Source organism: Colletotrichum truncatum (assembly GCF_014235925.2).
Source record: "Colletotrichum truncatum strain CMES1059 chromosome Unknown Contig_0004, whole genome shotgun sequence".
In the NCBI taxonomy this organism is placed as follows: Eukaryota; Fungi; Ascomycota; class Sordariomycetes; order Glomerellales; family Glomerellaceae; genus Colletotrichum; species Colletotrichum truncatum.
The window spans coordinates 1,199,011-1,219,046 of record NW_027222401.1 but is presented as its reverse complement, the minus strand read 5'-3'; the positions used below and the strand labels follow the sequence as shown (position 1 = coordinate 1,219,046).

The 20,036-nt window shown below is 52.9% G+C and overlaps 6 protein-coding genes across 6 annotated transcripts; 2 read left to right on the top strand and 4 right to left on the bottom strand.

Annotated features, from left to right (window-relative positions):
* Positions 1 to 114: 114 nt before the first annotated feature.
* CTRU02_207125 (uncharacterized protein) lies at positions 115 to 474 on the bottom strand (the record flags this gene model as incomplete). Its single annotated transcript, XM_036719493.2, has 1 exon — positions 115 to 474. The coding sequence occupies one exon, from the start codon at positions 472 to 474 to the stop codon at positions 115 to 117; it is 360 nt and encodes a 119-aa protein (XP_036589200.2).
* Positions 475 to 2,041: 1,567 nt separating this feature from the next.
* On the bottom strand, positions 2,042 to 3,832 carry CTRU02_207124 (cytochrome p450 52e1; the record flags this gene model as incomplete). Its single annotated transcript, XM_036719494.2, has 4 exons — positions 2,042 to 2,243; positions 2,329 to 2,545; positions 2,605 to 3,077; positions 3,141 to 3,832. 4 exons carry the CDS (start codon positions 3,830 to 3,832, stop codon positions 2,042 to 2,044), a joined length of 1,584 nt encoding a protein of 527 aa, XP_036589201.2.
* Positions 3,833 to 7,166: 3,334 nt separating this feature from the next.
* Positions 7,167 to 8,822, bottom strand: CTRU02_207123 (Mannan endo-1,6-alpha-mannosidase DCW1-like protein 1; the record flags this gene model as incomplete). Its single annotated transcript, XM_036719495.1, has 1 exon — positions 7,167 to 8,822. The coding sequence occupies one exon, from the start codon at positions 8,820 to 8,822 to the stop codon at positions 7,167 to 7,169; it is 1,656 nt and encodes a 551-aa protein (XP_036589202.1).
* A 182-nt stretch (positions 8,823 to 9,004) lies between these two features.
* Positions 9,005 to 9,097, bottom strand: CTRU02_207122 (uncharacterized protein; the record flags this gene model as incomplete). The annotated part of the gene is made up of 1 exon (XM_036719496.1): positions 9,005 to 9,097. The coding sequence occupies one exon, from the start codon at positions 9,095 to 9,097 to the stop codon at positions 9,005 to 9,007; it is 93 nt and encodes a 30-aa protein (XP_036589203.1).
* A 4,579-nt stretch (positions 9,098 to 13,676) lies between these two features.
* On the top strand, positions 13,677 to 14,647 carry CTRU02_207121 (vesicle-associated membrane protein 4; the record flags this gene model as incomplete). Its single annotated transcript, XM_036719497.1, has 3 exons — positions 13,677 to 13,778; positions 14,285 to 14,516; positions 14,628 to 14,647. The coding sequence occupies 3 exons, from the start codon at positions 13,677 to 13,679 to the stop codon at positions 14,645 to 14,647; spliced, it is 354 nt and encodes a 117-aa protein (XP_036589204.1).
* A 2,049-nt stretch (positions 14,648 to 16,696) lies between these two features.
* On the top strand, positions 16,697 to 19,436 carry CTRU02_207120 (acetylglutamate; the record flags this gene model as incomplete). Its single annotated transcript, XM_036719498.1, has 2 exons — positions 16,697 to 19,322; positions 19,381 to 19,436. The coding sequence occupies 2 exons, from the start codon at positions 16,697 to 16,699 to the stop codon at positions 19,434 to 19,436; spliced, it is 2,682 nt and encodes an 893-aa protein (XP_036589205.1).
* Between the last annotated feature and the right edge of the window lie 600 nt (positions 19,437 to 20,036).

The window sequence follows — 20,036 nt, the reverse complement described above, 5'->3', positions numbered from 1 at the left end:
CTCCTGCTTGAAGCTGAAGCCATTCCAGTTACTGCACGAGTGAGGCAAGTTCAGGCTCTGTCACGCATCTCGTGCTCCTCCCCTCTCTCGACTACGTCCAAGATCAGCACTAATCTAGTCAGACATTCGAGTTCGCTTACCATCAGTTTCGTACACTTTCATAGCTCTAAACCCGGACCTGGTTCCCTTTTTCCTCGTCGAAGGTGATACCATATCGCTTTCCGCCTCCCGAGATGATGTGTCGTCGTTCTTGTTCTGGCCCGTGTCTGGTTGCGTGTCATCGTCGTCAGCGACATTTCTGCTCTCGGCGCGGCGTCTCTTGGCCTTGCGATTGCGGTAGAAGAACAGGGTGGCAAGGGCGGCGATGAAGACTGCAATGGTGCCGATGATGACTCCAACCTCGACAGGAGTAAGGGCGCGTGGAGGTGGCGCTGGTTGTTCACCTGGACGGGAGTCTCCTTGGAAGAAGGACATTGTTGAAGCAGGTAACGGTGATGTGTGGCATTCGACAACAGCCCTGGCTTGAAGCTAGATCAAGTGGCTTCGGATCATCTGAGGAGTGTTTTGATACTTTACGATCCAGAAGAAAGGTTGGAAATGCAGGAGCGCGGCTATGTGAAAATAAGGGAACCAGAATCTCGGGACTATGAGAAGGTGAAATATGAAAGGGCAGGGAGCGTGGCGGCCCACCAAATGCAACAGGGAGGCCAGAGCTACCATGCTAACATGTATCTGTCAAACCTACCTGGATTTATTTGCATCATGCCGGTAACCGCAATTGCCCGGTTTGCCTGTCCCAGCAAAATGTACTTGCCTCCCCTTGCAGACACAAGTGCCGAAGAAGCGAAAGAGGACGGCTCAAGACTAGAAGAGGAAGGTCTTCTCCTAGGTAATGCAGTTACAAGACATCTTCCGTCCTTTGGGGCTTTTACGGGCAGTTCACGTACTGGAAGCTACGCTCCCCGATCAAACTCGAATTCTCGATATCCAAACCCTGACTGGGCCTGAAAGCCCTCGATTCCCAGGCATATTTGTGCGCCTTGGGCTCAATCATCGTCTGAAAGGTGGTACCATAACCCTCGAGCACCATACACGCCAGTGACTACTATGATGCGACCCTGGCAATAGTGCGATGAAGATCTCCTCGCGCATCGCAGCGGCTAACGGGGATCTCATTGCTTTTTTTAAGACACGCAATCTCAAAGTAATTGCTCAGAAAGAGGGGATCTGGGCATTTCAAGTCGGCTACATGCATTGGATTTCCGTTCTACCAACAAGTCGACTCCATCAAAATCCCTCTTTCGCTAGGCATCTACGGTTTATACATCAGTTCAGTGCTCATCGCGCAATGAGACACAACTGTACAAGTATTGCACGAACCGGCCGTTACCCGGCCGCGTCCGACGTCAAACTTCCATTTTGTCGCCAGAGGAAGCAGTTCACAAAACAACATGGACAAAGCTAGACAAGTGCCCAGTAGACGGACTCCACCTCGAACGTCTTTTTTCACGAACAGGGGCTGAGACATAATACGGGTTGTGCCTAGCTCCCAGCTCTAGTGCGGTTGACCCATGGCACTTTTTCACCGAGATTATGACGCTTACAGAAGACATGAACATGAGAATGAGTTCTGCTCTGACCTCTGAGATATACATGCAGGCGCTGAATATCATTGGCCTACCGTACGCAACAGTCTGGGGGTCGTGTTACATCACGATTCGGCTGCTGCAGGCCGTAATGGAACGCACCTGAGCTACTCTCACGCCGTCGTATCACGTTGACACCTTCGAGGTTCTGGCACGGTGAGCTTCGTACACGAAGTGGCCAAGCGACCAAGATGCCCCGGCATCCTATCAGTCTCATACAGCCTACCCCGAGGTGCAGCGACTATTTCACTATGACAGATCCAGAGGTTATGCAAGGAGTTGATGGTATCATGCCATCTACATTCAACACGACCCATTCTCGAGGCGAAAGATGGCAGAAAAAAGTATGCAAAATTGTCCATTAAAGTAATTCGACAGCTAACCACAGTCCTTCTTCAGGCCGAATCAAAGCTAACTAGTACATCATTCGGCAACTTGAGCGTAATGCCCACCAATTGCTCCATCGGCCTCTCGTCCCTTGGCGAAATCGACTTGAATGTTTGGAAGATTCTCACAACGAAGTAGCTCATCTGTGTTAGCGCAAACTGCTGTCCAATACAAATTCTCGGACCTCCAGAGAAGGGCAAGTATTCCCAGCTTCATCACGAACAAGTTAGTACTTGGTTTTCAATACGACGAACGACACATCGGCGCCGTGTATCTGATGAGAGGAGAAACTTACCCTGGACGGCGGTTTTCCCAGCGTTCGGGCCGGAACTCGTCGGCGTCCTCCCCATAGAGGTCTTTCCTCCGATGGATGGCAAAGGTGGACCACCGCACCATTGTGCCCTTCTGGATGAACACTGGCGATTTGCCGTCTGGTCCACCACCGAGTGGCAGGGTGGTATCCCGTGCTGCACCGCGCGACATGGTTGCAACAGTCGGGTACAGCCGTAAAACTGTGTTCACCGTCAGACTTTTGTTGGCTGTGGCGCATCAGAGTTTGCTGGGTACTCACTTTCTTTCAGCACCATGTTCAAATACTTCATGTCCTTCATCTCCTCCCACGTCGGCTGCCTTCCGTTAAGCTCGTCAATTTCCGCTCTCAGACGCGCCACCACCTCTGGCCTTCGGGCCAAGATCCAAAACAGAGCTGAAAGTGTTGAAGCGGTGGTGTCGCGGCCAGCAAGAATCATTGAAAGCAGTTGCCCCCGGATGTACTCTGGCGTGGTATCTTGGCCCATCATCTCGTGAAGGAATACATATGCCCGCTCTGGATCTTTTTCGTCGGCCTTGGCGCTCTTGATGTAGCGATCGCAGAAGCGGTTGATGATTTTCAATCCTTCATCGAACTTGGAGTCGCGATCCAGGAAGGTTAGGAGGCCCAGACGTGAACGGATCGCCGAGCGGGTAAGGATGTACTCGAATGTCGCAGTGAATTCCGAGGCCTCAGCCGAAGGTGTGGTGAGCATGTTTGTTGAATGGCCAAACCTTTTTTTGGTTATTGCGTCAGCGTACAACAATGGAGATGTGCTATTGCATGGAAAGCCTCACATGAAATCCGTCGCCGAGTCCATAGTCATCATGTATAACAAAGCCTGCAAATCAACCGTCTGTCCATCCTTGGGGATCTTGGCAATGAGATTTCCGACATGCCTCTCAAAGCATGCCAAATCAGCAATCTGGTTTCTCACAAACGAGGGCCTCATCATGGCCCTCGCATCGTGCCAAGTCTGGCCATTCGCAGCGAAGATGGCCTCATATCCCAAAATGGGGGCGACAGCTTCTCTGCGGGGTCCTATGATGAGCCAGTCCGCGAAGTTTGACGCCAGGATTGCCTTGAGGTTTTCGGGCTCGCAAGTCATGAGTACCCAGGTCGTGGGCGTCTTGACCCACCATGTGTTCCCCAAATCGGCGAACAACGTCTGCCACCATTCGAGGAGAGTGTTCTCTTTCTGCTTTACAAGTGAAGCTCGTACCCAGTCGCTGCCGACGATAGGGTCCTTGTGTGGATACGCGGGGGCTTCGGCGCAACCACGAGCCTTCATTTGCAGAAGATACTGTGCCTTTTTATAGAGAATTAGAGAGGGGAGAGCGAGAAGTGCTGCGATGATGGGTTTCGCGAGGGCGTGGGAAGACGCAAGATGTGGTTTGTTGTTGTAGCCGAGGTACGTCTCCGTCACCGTCCAGAGGACATATGTCCCCATGAGGACGGACGAGGCCAGGTAGAGGTATTCTCGCGCCATGTTGGTTATGGTACTCTGCAACTTTCGTCAATTACAAACCTCAAGAAAGAAGAAGTAGAGGTTTATATACTCAGATGTCATACACCCCAACGGACCTCAGTAAATGCGAATCGTGCGAGGTTTACGCTGAGGTTCCTAAACGTCCGTGCTGGGATATACGATGGAAATTGAGTACTATCAGACGGGAGGTGGGGGGGGGGGGGGGGGGGGGATGAAGGGTAGAATTCCCTGGACGTCATAAAAGTAACAGAATGAGAAAAGGGAGGCTTAGAGCGGAGTGGGTGGTATATCATTCATATGTCTTTACACCAAGGAACCCTATCTAGTATCCACTGGTTACTTTTCTGCCGAGGAAAAGGATCTCTTCCCTAGCTGAAGGAGGAGGGGGGTGTTTTGGGACCATAATGTAACGTGACGATCCTCTTGTTAACTGCTTCCGCCCCAACCAAGCCAGATGCGACGGAGCATAGTTTCTTTATTTTTATTTTTTTTCACATGAGGGGGCTTGCGTACTTACATGTGTGTGGTGGCAGACGCCATGGGCCAAGCTGTTTAGTCCGTATTCACGTTGGAGACCTCGGGTCCGGCGACGAACCCCAATAAACGGCTTGTGCAGGGCTGACTTTCTGGCGCGCGCCAATTGGACACCATCTTGCAGCCCCCCCCCTCGAGCAATATGTAGGCAAATAACCCAAAAGAGGAACACCTACTCGATGTGGCAGTTGTAATTAGATCACCTGGCAGGACTCTCTCCCCAAGTTTCTCCTTGTTCGTTGTTCCCCCCTCTTTCACATGCGTAGGTATCCATTCGCCAGTCTGCCATTGCGTGGGGAATGTTCAGGAAATAAGAGAAAACCCCCTCCAACTTTTAATGGATTGCAATGTGTTCCGTAGCTACTGCTACGTTTTGGAGTCCGAGCATAAAGGGACCAAAGAGAAAAGCCGCCGACGGGCTGGGGTAGCTACTACCATAGTACGCAATGGGCAAGGAACCCCCAGGTTTTACGACCCTGATGCTCGACGATTGTTCTCCCCGTGAACAGCCGGGACGAGTGGAAAGTTAATTTATTCATTCTTGACGCTCTCTTTGTGCGAACCGATGTTAAAAAAACTATGTATCGGAACTCTCCGTCTCGGCACACGTTTTATACAACCCGCCAACCTAATGCCACCTTTAAGGGACATTTAGTGGGTTACTTTTCTTTTGTGTTTTTTTTTCGGTCATACAATTCCGCGTTCGTCTGATTGGGAATTGTTTTCCCGCTGGTCGAAAGTATATCATACACAATGCCCACCGTCTCCCGGGCGGACAAAAGCAGGCCCCCGTCGTCTCCGGATTTACACCTGAGGCCCTAAGCTCCGGGAGCCGAGATTCCCCTTCCGGACCTTCCGATTACTGGGATAGATACGCGGCCGAATGCATAGATGTGTGTTTATATATCCTGTCAAGGTTCATTTTCTCTCGGCATTCCACCATCAGTCGTGTTTACTAATCAAAGTGCCATGCGAACCAATCACTGTACTTTGAATAGTACCTGAATACACAGCATGGCTCAGCCACCCTCCCATTAACCTTAACGGTACACCTAGTCCTCAAATTGCGCTTTTCTTGGCATACGTGAGTATTTATGCAGTATGTAGTATGTTGAATCCTAAGCTCGAAACAGAAACCAAAAGCCGTTGCTATCGCTAACTTGCTATCAAAGTCAAAACTCAGGTCCCTTAAATACCGCGCGACACGTCTTTAGAGCTAAAAACCCTGCCATGCAACCTCAAACCGTATTCTGATTCTTTCCTGAGGCAGAGCGCAGTAGATCCAGCTCGAATTGGTGATCATCGAAAGTAAAACCAAACGCATTTGTTCGTGGTCTGTAGGCCGAGGTTCATCTGTCGTCCGACAGTCATTTTGATAAACTCAGACTGGCAAAGTCCGAATGCGCCTATTAGCAGGCTTCGCCATCATAGTTAACCACGACGGTTAATAGCCTCGAAAGCCTATTCGCTCCTGGTACAACGGCCCTTGACGCCAGATCATGTACGTCAATCGATCCTAAATCAAAACGTGCAGGTCCAGCTCACGTCAGACGGAGGTGCCGGGGCTTCTCGATGCCGGAAGGCCCCCCCTCCTCCACGGTCTACTCCGATCTCTACATCCCGGCACCGACCCCCGAAAGGTAATAATACCTCGGCACGGATGAAGCAGATATCCTGTCGCCTTGGACAAATACATCAAGATATCCTATCCTTATGTCTACGTCCCTTTCCAAAGGATTTGAGAAGGGAAAAAAAACAGCGCCAGACCAAACCTCGGCAAACGTAATCAGCGGGGACTAGGTAAACATAGCCGGCCTTGGCATTATCCTATTTTGACGATGAATCACAATCTGCCATGACTCTGCTGCCGCCGGTCAAACCCAGGCCCAGGTAAGCGAGTCGGGTAGATATATCCCTTTCGCCTTAAAAGACAGCCCGGCACTCTCTCTCTCTCTTCTTGCCATGCCCAAACCCCCCCCCCCCCCCCCCCCCCCCCCCTTAGCCAACGCTGCCGAGAGGAGCCAGGTAGAACTGCCGCCCCGTTTTCGAGGGGAGCCTGTACCGCCGCCGAAGCTTGGCCCTTCCTTTGCCAAGAAAGGTCCGTGGACGTCGGTTGGCCCCCCCGTCACGTCCGTCCATCTGTGATGTTTCCAGACGCCCCGGGGGGGTCCCCCCGATGTTGTAGTGGAGAATATTCCAACGTCAAACGTCAACGCCGGCAGCCGGTGGTCGGAGTCCCGGTCAACGGGGTTTCGGGCAATCGGACACGGACGGCATCGTGCGGCAAACTTGCAGACCCCGTGTCTTTCTGCATGTGTGCATCATGCACCTAGAAAAAAAAAAAGACACAGCCAAATCTGTACAGCTGTGCCAGGGTCCTCGGAGTTTACATGCATGTTGCAAACATGGCTGGTTTCTGCCCACTTCAACTGATCAACGGGGAACATGTGGCCAGTGCAGAAGAGTAATATTTATGTCGCTTTATTATTGGCAGCCTCTAATCTATATACAAATGGTCATAAGGTCGTGAGCTTCTTTTGCTTTCGCCTGTCTCGGCTCGCGAGCTGTTTCTGTAGTAATGATTGACAAAATCTTTGTTCGCTTTGGTCCTCCAATCGATGCAAGACGATGCCCAACCCATATGCATATAGGCATCCAAATGTATGCCTGGAAAATAGACCATCCCAGGTCCCGTCCGTGATACAACGCCATGAAGTAAAACAAAAAAAGAACCAAATTTAGTGCGCCCTGCCCGGTCCTGCTGAATGTTGGAAGAGCGCCACCAAGGACCGTGCGTAAACTATTCGATCCGAGCCGATTGCTCAGATGCTACGCTATTCCTCAACTCCGGGTGTTTGGCTTTCTTGCTGAGTCTTTTCTCCCGAACCATCGGAATGCCCAGCACCGTGGTGGTGCCAGTCGCTTGAGAGATGGCACTAGCTCGTTGCGGTACGCCTTTCTCACTTGTGACAACCTCGCCTTTCATCGGTAAAGGCGATGTGACGCCATTCCCTTGCGAGCTCGCTCCATCGCTTGAGGCATCGTGATCGACACCTTTGCCTTTCTCGTTCAAGTCGTCTTTGCTCCGCCGAGTGGCTAGGGCTGCGACAGCGCCACCACCAAGGAGCGCGGATCTAAAGTCGAAGAAGCGTTCTGGCAGCGATTTCTCAGAAGTTTCGTCCAAGAATATCCATATCATGCCGGCTATTAACAAGCCAAGAACAATCAATGTCAAGATTGCTGCGCCAGCTGTTGCACCTGGTCCCAGCGGCGCATAATCGGCCACCGCCGGGACATTTCTGCCAATGTCGCTACCACCAGCTCCGGGATCACCGACTGAGGTGCCGCCGCCACTCGCAGTAACGGGTTGTCGGGAGTCTTTGACGAGGTTTCCCAGTGTGACCTCCAGGGCGGCCATCTGCTGGCCGACGCCTTGCATTCCGTCCCATGTTCCGTTCTCGGTCCACTTGAGCCCGCACATGCGGCCATTGGCACCTCCTTTGCACTGAGCTGCGGCCGCAATGGACGACGGGCGAAGTTTACTCATAACCCGATCATGAAGATGAGGTGCCCATTGGGTGATAGCTGCCAGCCAACGGCTTAGGTATGCCTTGAAGGATTGCTGGTCGAGGTTGCAGAGGTTGACCGTTTCGCACGCAACTTCCTGCATAATGTTGCTCTCCGGGCCGACGAAGAAGACATCCGTAGCTTTGACAAGTCCATCGAGCCGGTTCTTCCAGACTTGGCTTCCCGTGAAGTTATACATAGCTGCCGCTCCGAGAACCATGCCACCAGCATTGTACGTCCATTGATACGGCACAATATCGGTGCAATTGTGCTGAATGTTACCGCCGTCGTACACGTAATAATCGTCCGTGATAAATTTGACGCCCACCATCCAGTCCCATGTCCTGTCGGCCCATTCGGCGTATGAGCTGTTGCCGGTGTATAGGGCAAGTCGACTGGCAAGTGCAAAGAAGCAAGCCTGCGAGATGGTGTTCTTGTAGTCGAATCCGTTATTCCACGTAAAAATCTGCCATCTAAGTCCTCCATTACAGTGTCCGGGATCCCATCGGGCAGCTTGTGTATTAAAGACTGCTTGAGCGAGAGCAAGCCACTGCGGTTGGTCGGCGGGCGGGTTAGGAAAGTTGTATTCGGCAGCGGACATCACGGAGAGTCCCCAGAAGCCCTGGTCGTCGTTACCTTCGGTGAGCGTCTGGTTGTCTGGCATGTAATCGTTGAATTTGCCGACTTGGTGAAGAAGACCCTGGGTGACCACCTTGTTCCAGGTATCATCACCCGTATAATGCCAATAATCAATCATGGCACCCATGAGAGCGCCGGCCTCCCACCCTATACCAAGGTCAGCTAACAAAAAAAGGCCCAAGACCAAGGTGCATACAGTAGTAAGGATCAGGGAGAAGGCCAGGTGTCTTTCCCGGCTTGTCCCCGTCATAGAATGACATCAGATCCTCTGCCATCTTTCTGGCAATGGACTTGACATTTTCTAAAGAATTCGTGTGAGCAATCATAGGTCTCTAAAATAGGCTTGGGTATACTTACCAGGTTCATCCGGTTTCAAATCGTATGCCGAGGTGAACTGAGCTGACAACAGCAGCAAAGCCGATAGCAGTCGGCTTATAGACCGGGACGGCGAACCCCGCAGTGCGGCCATGATGGATGAGGTTGGATGAGTGTGAGGGGTCCTTGGCTTTGGGGGGCGGACCGCATGGAAGGTCGAAATCGAAATTCTGGGGGAACCGACGACTAAATGCGAAAAAGGGTGGGCGGGCGTCTTAAGGATGTAATAAGGAACAAGCCAACAATTGCATCAAGTAAGAGAATCCTAGCGTAGACTTGGACAGGGCTTGCGCATGGGGAGTCGAGCCACGTTCGTGAGGGACCGGGGAAGGCGATGTAAGTGAGATGCGTTGTCTGGCCGTCAAGTTGGTTGGTTGGAGGGTCGTGTTTCCTTCTACACGGTTTACATACACAGACACGCACACACTACATCACACCTGGGGAAGTGCATGTACTTGTAAGTAGGTATGTAATGTAAAGAGTAAGTGCATGCAGGTTGGAGGCCAGTGGTACCTTGTCAACCTAGTTGGGGGGGTCTTAAAGGTCAAGCCGAAGCAGCCACGGGTAGCTTGACTGGGAGGGGAAAGACTTGAGAAGGAGTGAATGGTGACGGTGGAGTTGCGCTCGCCTCCGCCTTTCTGCTTCCGCCCGAGTAAAGAAGGAAGTGTGACATGCAGAGTGAAGAACGAGAGGCTGACCCCCAAAGTAAATACGAGCTGGTCAAGAAGGGTCGAGGAACCGAAAAAGGCCAGTCAAGCGACGAGAGGGGGAAAGGAGGTAGAAGGCGGAAGAGGTTCCACTAATAGCTTCTCGGAGCAATACGAGAGAAGGATTGCGGATGGATACAAGAAACGAGAGACGAGATTTGCCTTCTTCTTTAGTAGAATGAAATGGGTCAGGCAAACAGACCAGAAACAGAGTCAGGCGGGCACATGGCCTGGGGGTGGAGGAGAACATTTCGGGACTGGTAAGACTAGGGACAATCGTCCAGGGGAATCGCGCAACCAGTTCAATAATGAAATGGCCCCGGCCTATCGTGACGCTGTCTCATTGTGTATTGTGTTCTGATCCCATCTTTTTTGCATCACTCCCGTCTGTCGTCTGGCCCGCCCTGGGCTTTGGCCCCTCTTCCTTGCTTCTTGTTTCTGCTTCTAGCGTGGATATTGGTAGCTAAGCTTGGTCAGCGTGCATATCGCCGTACACCATCCCGTTCTCATCCCCCAATCCACAGCACTCGCCTGCAGTCTGAACCCTTGTTATCCCATGAGCTTAGTACTGTCCCCTGCTCATCTTTTGTGCTGGCATCCCCAGTCTGCACAACACGAACGTGTGACGTTTTCAAGTCCCGCCGGCTGCTCCTGTAGTTCTTTGCCCCAAGTTCGTTGGAGGAAACACTATTTTGGTCGATCTGCCTCAGTCTGCCGTTCCCGCGTGTACCTGTGCGTGTACCTGTGTACCTGACTGTTCGTACTAGACGGCCTAGGAGTTCGTCTTTAGTCGTTGAGCCGTGGCTTCTATTGTCTCGAATTTGGCTTTGACTTTGGTGCATGGTCAGACGACAATACATGGGCTGAAATGACCTGTGGCCAAAGTGCTGCACAACCGCCAAAGAGGCCCCATCGGCTGTGCGCTTCAACTCCATTCAGTGCGGTCGTACCGGTGGAATACCGCCAGGAGTCCAGGTTGATTCCAGAATATATGGGCTGGTTGACGTCGGTGATCAGCGAAGCTTGGGGGGCCTAGTTTGCCGATAATCCCGGGCTTCTTAGTGGAACTTAGCCTGAAGGACACTACCACTACCGGCACACAGGGACTGGAAACCCACAAATGCCCAGGCCGCGCGCCGTTCTGCTGTAGCATGCTGCCATCGCCAAGAGTTAATAGCGATAGATTGGTAACGGGGCCGTAGCCAAGATTTCTCCCTAAACAGCAAATTCTTGTCCCCCAGCTTTTCCAACGCCGTTGCCGTCCGGGCAAGACAAGGTAGTAAAGTGTTGATAGTGTTCTGGGGAACATCCAAACGCGCTACTCGGCCGATTCCTGGCGCATCGACATTGAATGTTCCGGTCTGTTTCCAGCCTGTCCTCACCTCGTAAAGCTTAGCGCTGGTGCGAGCTGGTGAGCTCGCCACTGCTGATGATCAGACAGGCACTATTTGTTGGTTCCATGCCACAGGCCCCCCCAAACACCAAAACCCCAAACCCCCCAACCACCCGCAAAGCCGGGCGCCAACACGAACAGACATGGCCGTCGGTCTTGTGAACGCGTGGCTCTGAGTAAGGCTTCGCATGGTGACTGAGTGGGAACGGCATGCTAATCTTGAATAAGCATCTTTTAAGAAATGCTGCTCATTTTGTCCAGGCAACAGCATTCCGGCGGATGTTCCGAATACGGAGGCCGCTTTGTCATCGCCCACACTGCTGGAATCGATCCTCATTTCTCAATATCTTGTCTTATTCGAGGCGAAGATTGTTCACAGAGTATCTCATTCCTTCTCTTGACCCAGCAGTAGAGTCGGCATTGCCTGATCGAAGACTCATCTCTTAGGCTTCTGCAACCGGTTGGACTTTTTGACCCTTCATTTTCCGACAGGGGTTTGACCGATGAGCCAATAAACGGGAGATGCAACTAGCAAATGCAAAAACATTTTATGGGAAATGTTATTCATTGAAGGTAAAGCGAGACAACCGGGAACAGCGTAGTGGTTCAACGGATCATAGAGAGGTGTGGTGTGGTTGCGATTCACAGTACGTAGGCTGCCGATACATCGGGTGGCGCGGTACCTCTTCGTTGTGGCCCGGCAGCAAGTTCCCGAGCGGACGTAATCTTTAGAAAATTATAAGTCTTGCTACGGAACAAAAGTTGAGATCGATGATGTCCACCTGCATCGACTGTTCTGTCCCTAGAATAGCGAACCCGTGTCATCGCAATGGTTCTTCCAGCCTCTTTGACTAGGGGCTTTGAAGGCGGGGAGTAAGCCAGTTAGGTTGGTTTGGCTCCAGCTAGCAAGAGTTTGGAAATCACAGGAGACGTCGAGAAACGCATATCGTGTTAACACTAAGAGACATGCGCCTGCCAATTAATTGAGCCTGGGCGTGAAGGAATGGATGGGGTGACCTGAATCATTTATGATGGCTGGAAATGGTGAAGTCACAACACTGCGAGTTTGGATGATGGTGCCGTCAGCCACGATGGGGCTCAGTTGAGTGGGTAAATTTCGGAATTTGAAATGCGATTACGAGCAGCACTTGCCAGCAGCAACTATCACGTGACTGATTTTCACGTGCCTCTCCCTGTTAGTGAGCTAGTGAGCTGAGGAGACCCAAAGGGGAAAGGGCAGGAAGGGGCCAAGTCTCCGAACCCAATGCAGCTTCGTCGGGGTCCAGCCAGCTACTAGCATGTCGACCCTGCGGCACCGCCTCAATGATTACATCAGAAAGCCGCGAATCCATGGCAATGGCTGGGTCGTAAACACCTTGCTGCATTGGTTTTGGTAGTAAGGTGACCGGACCGGTCAGCGCTCAGCCTTAGAGAATACGCAGTGAGGCAGAGACAACGGAGTCGAAACGGTAGAAACCCAGCGAAGCAAAGGCGGAAGCAGAGGCGACAAACAGGTGATGAGGGCGATGGAACAATCCTTGTTGCGTGCTGGATAGGGTCCTTTCATCCAGTGCAGGGCAGGCAAGATGCCCATTCCCCTTGCACGAGGGTGCGTGACCTAGTGTCGATAATCGGACAGTGTTGCAGAGATGACGATGAGAGGATGGCTGTGCCGGCCCGGAGACACTTCCAGATTCTTGGGTCCAGGGAACAACCTTTACAGCACCGCTTCCATGTTTATGGAAGTCCAGCAGACTTTTGAGCTAAAGGTAACGAGCCACTGCGTTCACGAGTTCGTGTTTTCCACTTTTTCTGGGTTCCCCAGGCACCAGATGGGGTACGTACCCCGCGGCCTGTCTCTGATTCGCTGGAAACGTTGCTGTTGATTGGTCCTCAAGTCCTGCTCCAGCGCCATCCCCCAGTCTCCAACCGTGGCCGTGCTGAAGCTGCCGCGCTGTGGTTTCTGTTTCGCTCCATCGGTGCTCAAGTCCGAGTAGGTAGGTCCCTGGGCTTTTTGTCAACAAGGAAACATGCAAGGAAAGGTAGATTCATACATGATAACAAAAAAAGAACCAGAGAAAGACGAAAAAAATGTACTGACAAAGAAGGGAATCCATACCAAAAGAAAAAAGTTTCGTCTTGCAGAAGATTGAGGTGGAACGACAAATGGACAGTAGACACAATCACCTTTTGAGTCGGGCTGGCAGTGGCTGGGCGTTCCCAGCATAACTAAAATTAGTGGCCCAGCTGGCTTGCCAGCAGCTTCCCTCCATCGGTCCCCTAGCAGGCAAGCGCAGAGCATCCCCCCAAATCCTCAGACGGACACCTTGTTTCGGCTGGGCGCTCGCCTCTTTTCCAAGACGTCTCATCACCTGAACTTAACCACCTCATCAACCTCCCACGCCCTCCAACCACCCATCCTTTCTCCTCTTTTTTTTCCAACCACACATACTCCCGACCGCCTAGCAACAACTTTCGACCTTCATCTGCCTCGAACAACAAATCTTCGTGCATCGAAATCTAAACTTCCTTCTCGCGTCCGAAGTCAATCTCATTTCTCCCGGCCGTAGCTTCGTGCTCCTGCCAACACTCAACTTCCATCCTCGTCACCTCCGTCACCACAGCGACAATGCCCGAAGACGCCCCCTACGACCCTTACATCCCCAGCGGCCAGGCCGCGCCTCAACAGCAAGGTGCTGGCGGCAACGCGAGGACACAAGCCTTGCAAGCTGTAAGTTGCGATACTTTTCCCTCGCGAGAGCGTTTTTTTCCGATGGACTATTGCCCCGGATTGCCCGACACCTGATGACGACGACCCGGCCGAGCAACCCGACCGATTCCCCATTTCACCGACAACGCCTGGGTGGGATATCGCAACAATTCCCCAGCACGACCTGCGGACATTGGCGATATGGTTTTCATTTTTGGGCGATTGATAATTGTCGTCTTATCGCTGTGTCTGACGTCGCGATGAATGATAATGGTCCCAGCTGGCGATCCCGTTAACCTAAGCTTCATGCCGGGTGACGACATTAGCGACTGCGGCGACATGAGAACCAGAAAAAACTTCAACAACCTCGCTTCTAAATCCCATCCGCTTCTTTCGTCGTCTTTTTTTTACGAAAACCGAAGGCTCGCGTTTACTTTTCTCATCGTTATCGTCGCAATCTGGGCAAATCCGCTTCGCTTATTGGTAATAATGGCATCATAGTCATGTGCTGACACTACTATTTATAGCAAATCGATGACACCGTTGGTGTGATGCGTGAGAACATCAACAAGGTCTCCCAAAGAGGCGAGCGTCTCGATGCTCTGCAAGACAAGACGGACAACCTGGCGGTTTCGGCTCAGGGGTTCCGTCGGGGCGCCAACCGCGTCCGTAAGCAGATGTGGTGGAAGGACGTCAAGATGCGCATGTGCTTGATTGCCGGCATCATCATCCTCATCCTCATCATTGTCATTCCAGCGGGTATGTCCCCCTTCCAGTGCGCTTTTCTTTTGGATCGCGTCTTATGTCTTGTTCGGCTCTAATCTCAAATTTGCAATGTAGTCGTTGCAACCCGCTAACTTGACACCCCAGTTGTTGCTACCCGCAAGTAACTAGATACCACCATTTTGCATCACACGACCCCTTGGGTTCATGGTTCATGGTCCGTCCTCATGATATGGAATGAAACGTCAGATATCTCGCAGGCTTCGAGCAACCGTGGAAGACTCGGGGAAGGGACGGCACACAAGGCCGCCTCTATGGGATAATGATTTGGGCAAGGGCAGAGGTTGTTCGAGATGGACTCCAATCTACTTCGAGGGTCTGCATGCAATGGGCTGTTGGCCGGCTACGGGACTTGGTCGGTGTAGTTGGCCGTGTCAGCTTGGCTGCGAATCGACCGCATGTATGTATGAGGGATGGCAGGCGTTTGCGTAATTGAATTCTAACTGGCCCTGATATCGCTACCTGGCTGTATTACTTATACATTTGGAATAACGTGACGGCGGCTGTAGTGCATTGCAAGAATGGGGTTACGGACTTGAAGAGTTCGGTTACCGAGACTGCGATTCAGCGTCGAGCTCCATACGTGCCTTAATTTCCATGACGTCTCGAAATCCGATTATGGAGTCAATCAAGGGATGCCGCTAAGAAAACGTGGTCGTTGTAGACATGGCATCTCCAAGGATTCATGGTCGAATTAAATGGAGTTCTAAAGCTGCGTGTCCCAATCGCCGACTGCCCTGTCGATGCAGGGCGGACGGTCGAAACACACTGAATGGTTAGACCCTAAGGGGGGGGGTGATCCACGATGTCGAGCGGTGTAAGTGCAAGTTCAACGGTTGACTGGCGTCTAGCTTAGCGCCAGGTTCATCTCAAGCTCGGCGATCTCTATGCCGGTCCGGGATTGCGTCGGCGTTGGACACTTTGTGTACGGATCCGACAAGACGTTTAGAGTTGCAATCCACAATTTTTGTGCCCACCTGTTCTTAAGCAGAACGGAGGTGCCAGTTGACGTTAGTTCAGTGTTGGATTGCTATTTCTGCGGTGTCAATCTGATTTGCGTTCTTCTTAGTAAGGAACGTGTAGGAATGATATGGAGGTATACTGATTGATGGGTTACTGCCTTTGTTTCCCGGGTACAAATGATTACAGCATCATGTTTTGCCTCGGCTGGATTTCATGTGCTGCTGCTTCTACTTCTGCCTCTACCTTTTGTTTTTTTCCCAGCCCTTCCCCTCTATCCCCACCAAGGAACAGGCATTTTTCAAGTAATTCTTTCCAGGGCAACTGCCGCAGATGCCTCTTTTAGGGTCTTTAATGCCTTGCGCCGAGGATTTGGTGACGGTACGTGCCGGGGCAGTTCCTTATCAGATCCGATCAATAGCCGAGAGCACACCCAATTGGCCCATCGGAGCCACAATGTGGACAGGGCCACAATTTGTGCCACACCCAGCGCAGTGTTGCCAATTGTATGGTGACGCTGGGAGTGGGTGCCGGATGAATGAGCGGTTTCGGTCAATTTTTTTCTTGCCAGGCCTGTTGACCTGACCACCGCCCACACTCAGTGCCTCTCACAATCAGTGCTTGCTGTACTCAGAAGCCGCCCCCCCCCTGCCCCTCCTCCACACCTCCACTGCATCATACGCAGCCCAGTGCCCACGTCCAGTCATAGTCTCGCAGGCCTCAAAAAGTAAAAAGCCTCGCTGCCACCTCCAATTTCTGGTCCTATTCTCTCCCGCCCCCCCGAACATAGCCCTCTTTCCTTCCTCTCCTCCGTCCGCCACTTGTCTTTTCTGCCTCGGGTCGCCAATTGAGTCTATTGTTCCCTCGTTGGCCTTGTCAATTGACCAGCTTGTTGACTAGCCGGCAGCCGAAAGAGCGCAAAAGACAGCGAGACACAGACAAGAGAGTGGGAGCTTGCTACCCGGGTCTGCTGAAGTGTTTGTGTGTGAATCATAACCCTATCTAACTCTCTACCCACCCAATTTTGAGGTGTTTCCAACTCGAAAGAGGTGTGTAGTTTGTGTCTTGCCCTTCTGATTTCTAGAATATCATGCCGACGCACCGTTTTGCGCGACATCGGCTTTGCGCAGAAACCCCTCCTGCGTGGCCACCGCAGAATCGGCTAACCTGGTGTCCACCTCAGTTCCAAACTCGCGATGCTCTCCGCAACCTCTGCCGTTATTCGGGCCGGCGCCCGCCGAGCCATTCCTCGCGTCGTTCGTCAGCGTCAAGCTGTCGCCGGTGCCCGTGCCAGCCCTTTCCAGCGCCTCAATGCCATCCGCGCCATTTCCTCCACCAGCTCCCAGTCTGAGCAGGCCAACCGCGATCGCACCCGAGCCATTATTATCCGCACCCTGAGTCAGATCGGCAGCCGCCGCGAGGGCCAGCAATACCTCTCTTACTTTACCTCCGTCTCCTCCCAGAAGTTCGCTGTCATCAAGGTCGGTGGCGCCATTCTCACCGACTACCTCGATGATTTGTGCGAGAACATTGCCTTCCTCTACGAGGTTGGCTTGTACCCCGTCATCGTCCACGGTGCCGGTCCCCAGCTCAACCGCCTCCTCCAGGAGGCTGGTGTCGAACCTGAGTTCGAGGAGGGTATCCGCGTCACCGATCCCAAGACCCTTACCGTCGCCCGCAAGTTGTTCCTCCAGGAGAACATGAAGTTGGTTGAGAAGCTCGAGAGCCTCGGTGTCCGCACCCGCCCTCTGACCACTGTTCTCACCGCCGACTACCTCGACAAGGAGAAGTGGAACCTCGTTGGCAAGATCACCAGCGTTGACAAGGCCCCCGTTGAGCTCGCTATCCAGCAGGGCTACGTCCCCATCCTCACCTCCATGGCTGAGACTGCCGAGGGTCAGATCCTCAACGTCAACGCCGATGTCGCTGCCGCCGAGCTTGCACGCGCTCTTGAGCCCCTCAAGATCGTCTACCTCTCTGAGAAGGGTGGTCTGTTCAACGGGGAGACTGGTGACAAGATCTCCCACATCAACCTCGACGAGGAGTACGACCACCTCATGTCCCAGTCTTGGTGCCGCTACGGTACGCGTCTCAAGATCAAGGAGATCAAGGAGCTGCTGGAGACCCTCCCTAGAACCTCGAGTGTTGCCATCATCCACCCCAGCGACTTGCAGAAGGAGCTGTTCACTGACTCAGGCGCCGGTACCCTGATCCGCCGCGGCGACAAGATTGAGTCTGCCGACAGCATCTCCTCCTTCCCCGACCTTGCCAAGCTGAAGCAGACTCTCATCCGCGACAGGGAGGGCATGGACGCCGAGGCCACCGTCGACCGCTACATTGACTTCCTCAAGAACACTCCCTTCAAGGCCTACTATGACGAGCCCCTCAACTGCCTCGCCATTGTCCTGCCCCCCAACGCCGAGCGCTCTCACCCTACCCTTGCCACCCTGACAGTTACCAAGGAGGGCTGGCTCAGCAACGTCACCGAGAACGTCTTCCATGCTATCAAGAAGGACCACCCCAAGCTTGTGTGGACCGTCAGCGAGGAGGATGAGAACCTCACCTGGTTCTTCGACAAGGCCGACGGCAGCTTCTCCAGCAAGGGCAACCAGCTCTTCTGGTACGGCATCGACAACCTGCAGGAGCTCGGTGTCTTGACCGACGAGTTCAACGCCCACGGTAGAGCTATGCTTGGTGACTCCAACCTGGAGGCCCGTCTGCGCCGTGCCGCTCAGGTCTCTACCCAGAACCTGAACCAGTCCACCCAGCCCAAGCAGGCTCGTGCCTTCTCCACGATGGCTCGTCGCCCAACCTGGGCCCCTGCTGCCGCCAGCCTTAACGGCAAGCGCACCTATGCTACCACCACCAACCCCAACCCTCCTCTCGGCAAGAAGAACGCCTCCAACGACGTCCCTTCCCGTGTTGCTCTGATTGGTGCCCGCGGTTACACCGGCCAGGCCCTCATCGACCTCATCAACTCCCACCCCAACATGGACCTCAGACATGTTTCCTCTCGTGAGCTCGCTGGAAAGAAGCTCGAGGGTTACACCAAGAGGGAGATCGTCTACGAGAACCTGAGCCCTGACCAGGTTACGGAGCTCGAGAAGAAGGGCGCCATTGACTGCTGGGTTATGGCTCTTCCCAACGGTGTCTGCAAGCCCTACATCGAGGCCATCAACGAGGCTCGCAAGGGCGGTGCCGACCACCGCAGCGTCATCGTCGACTTGTCCGCCGACTACCGCTTCGACAAGACCTGGACTTACGGTCTTCCCGAGCTCACCAAGCGCGCCGATATCTACAAGGCCGACAAGATCTCCAACCCTGGCTGCTACGCTACCGCCGCCCAGCTCGGTATTGCCCCCTTGGTCGAGCACCTGGGCGGTGTTCCCTCCGTCTTCGGTATCTCTGGTTACTCTGGCGCCGGTACCAAGCCTTCCCCCAAGAACGACATCAACCTGCTCAAGGACAACCTCATGCCCTACAGCTTGACGGACCACATCCACGAGCGCGAGATCAGCAACCAGCTTGGCACCGAGGTTGCCTTCTCCCCCCACGTCGCCTCTTGGTTCCGCGGCATCCAGGCCACCATCCACATTCCTCTCAACAAGACCTTCACCTCGCGTGACATCCGCCAGATCTACCAGGACCGTTACGCTGGCGAGAAGCTCGTCAAGGTTGTCGGCGAGCCTCCCTTGGTAAGGAACATCATGAACAAGCACGGCGTTGAGATTGGCGGTTTCGCGGTACACAGCAGCGGCAAGCGCGTCGTGGTCTGCTCTACCATCGACAACCTGCTCAAGGGTGCGGCGACTCAGTGTCTGCGTAAGTTTTGCTCTTTTGTATCATCCCCTTTTATGAACACAGCTGACCATTCACACAGAGAACATGAACCTTGCTCTCGGCTACGCCGAATACGAGGGTATTCCCACCATGTAAAGGACGATGTCAAACTCAGATATGGAACGGATTAGATTCATAAGGCTCGGCGCGGACACACAAACACACAAACTTATCTGGAGTCAACCCGGTTTAAAAAGCATCTTCCCTTTTGCTGTCAATGGTCCTCCTTCTTTTCCTTTTCTTTTTACACGTTCAAATTTTTTTCGCTTTTTTTTTTGCGTCGTTTGAACGAATGGGTTTTTTGTCGGTTCTGTCTTGGGCCCGAGGCGGGTTGTGACGTTTCACACGCGGTTTGTGTATGCTTGTATATACCAGGTACGAGTCAAGAGTAATTACACAGATTAAAGCATGGTTTTCGTGTCTTGCCATCGTTGTGACGACAGACATAGTATGTGATGAAGCTGGGGCGAGTCTGTCTTACAAGACGGCCTGTCTATCGAACGATCTGTCCTATCCGTCTTCTGTTGTTGACTAGTTTCAGAACAGCCAGTAATGAACGACTTGTAACGTGCAAGGGAAACAACCCGAATGTGCCAACGGAAGGTACGGCGGTCTAAATGAATATCCCAGGCGAACAGTACGCCATACATTATTCCATTGTGGTGTTCCTGATTGCAACCCAGGGCATCTTTTCAG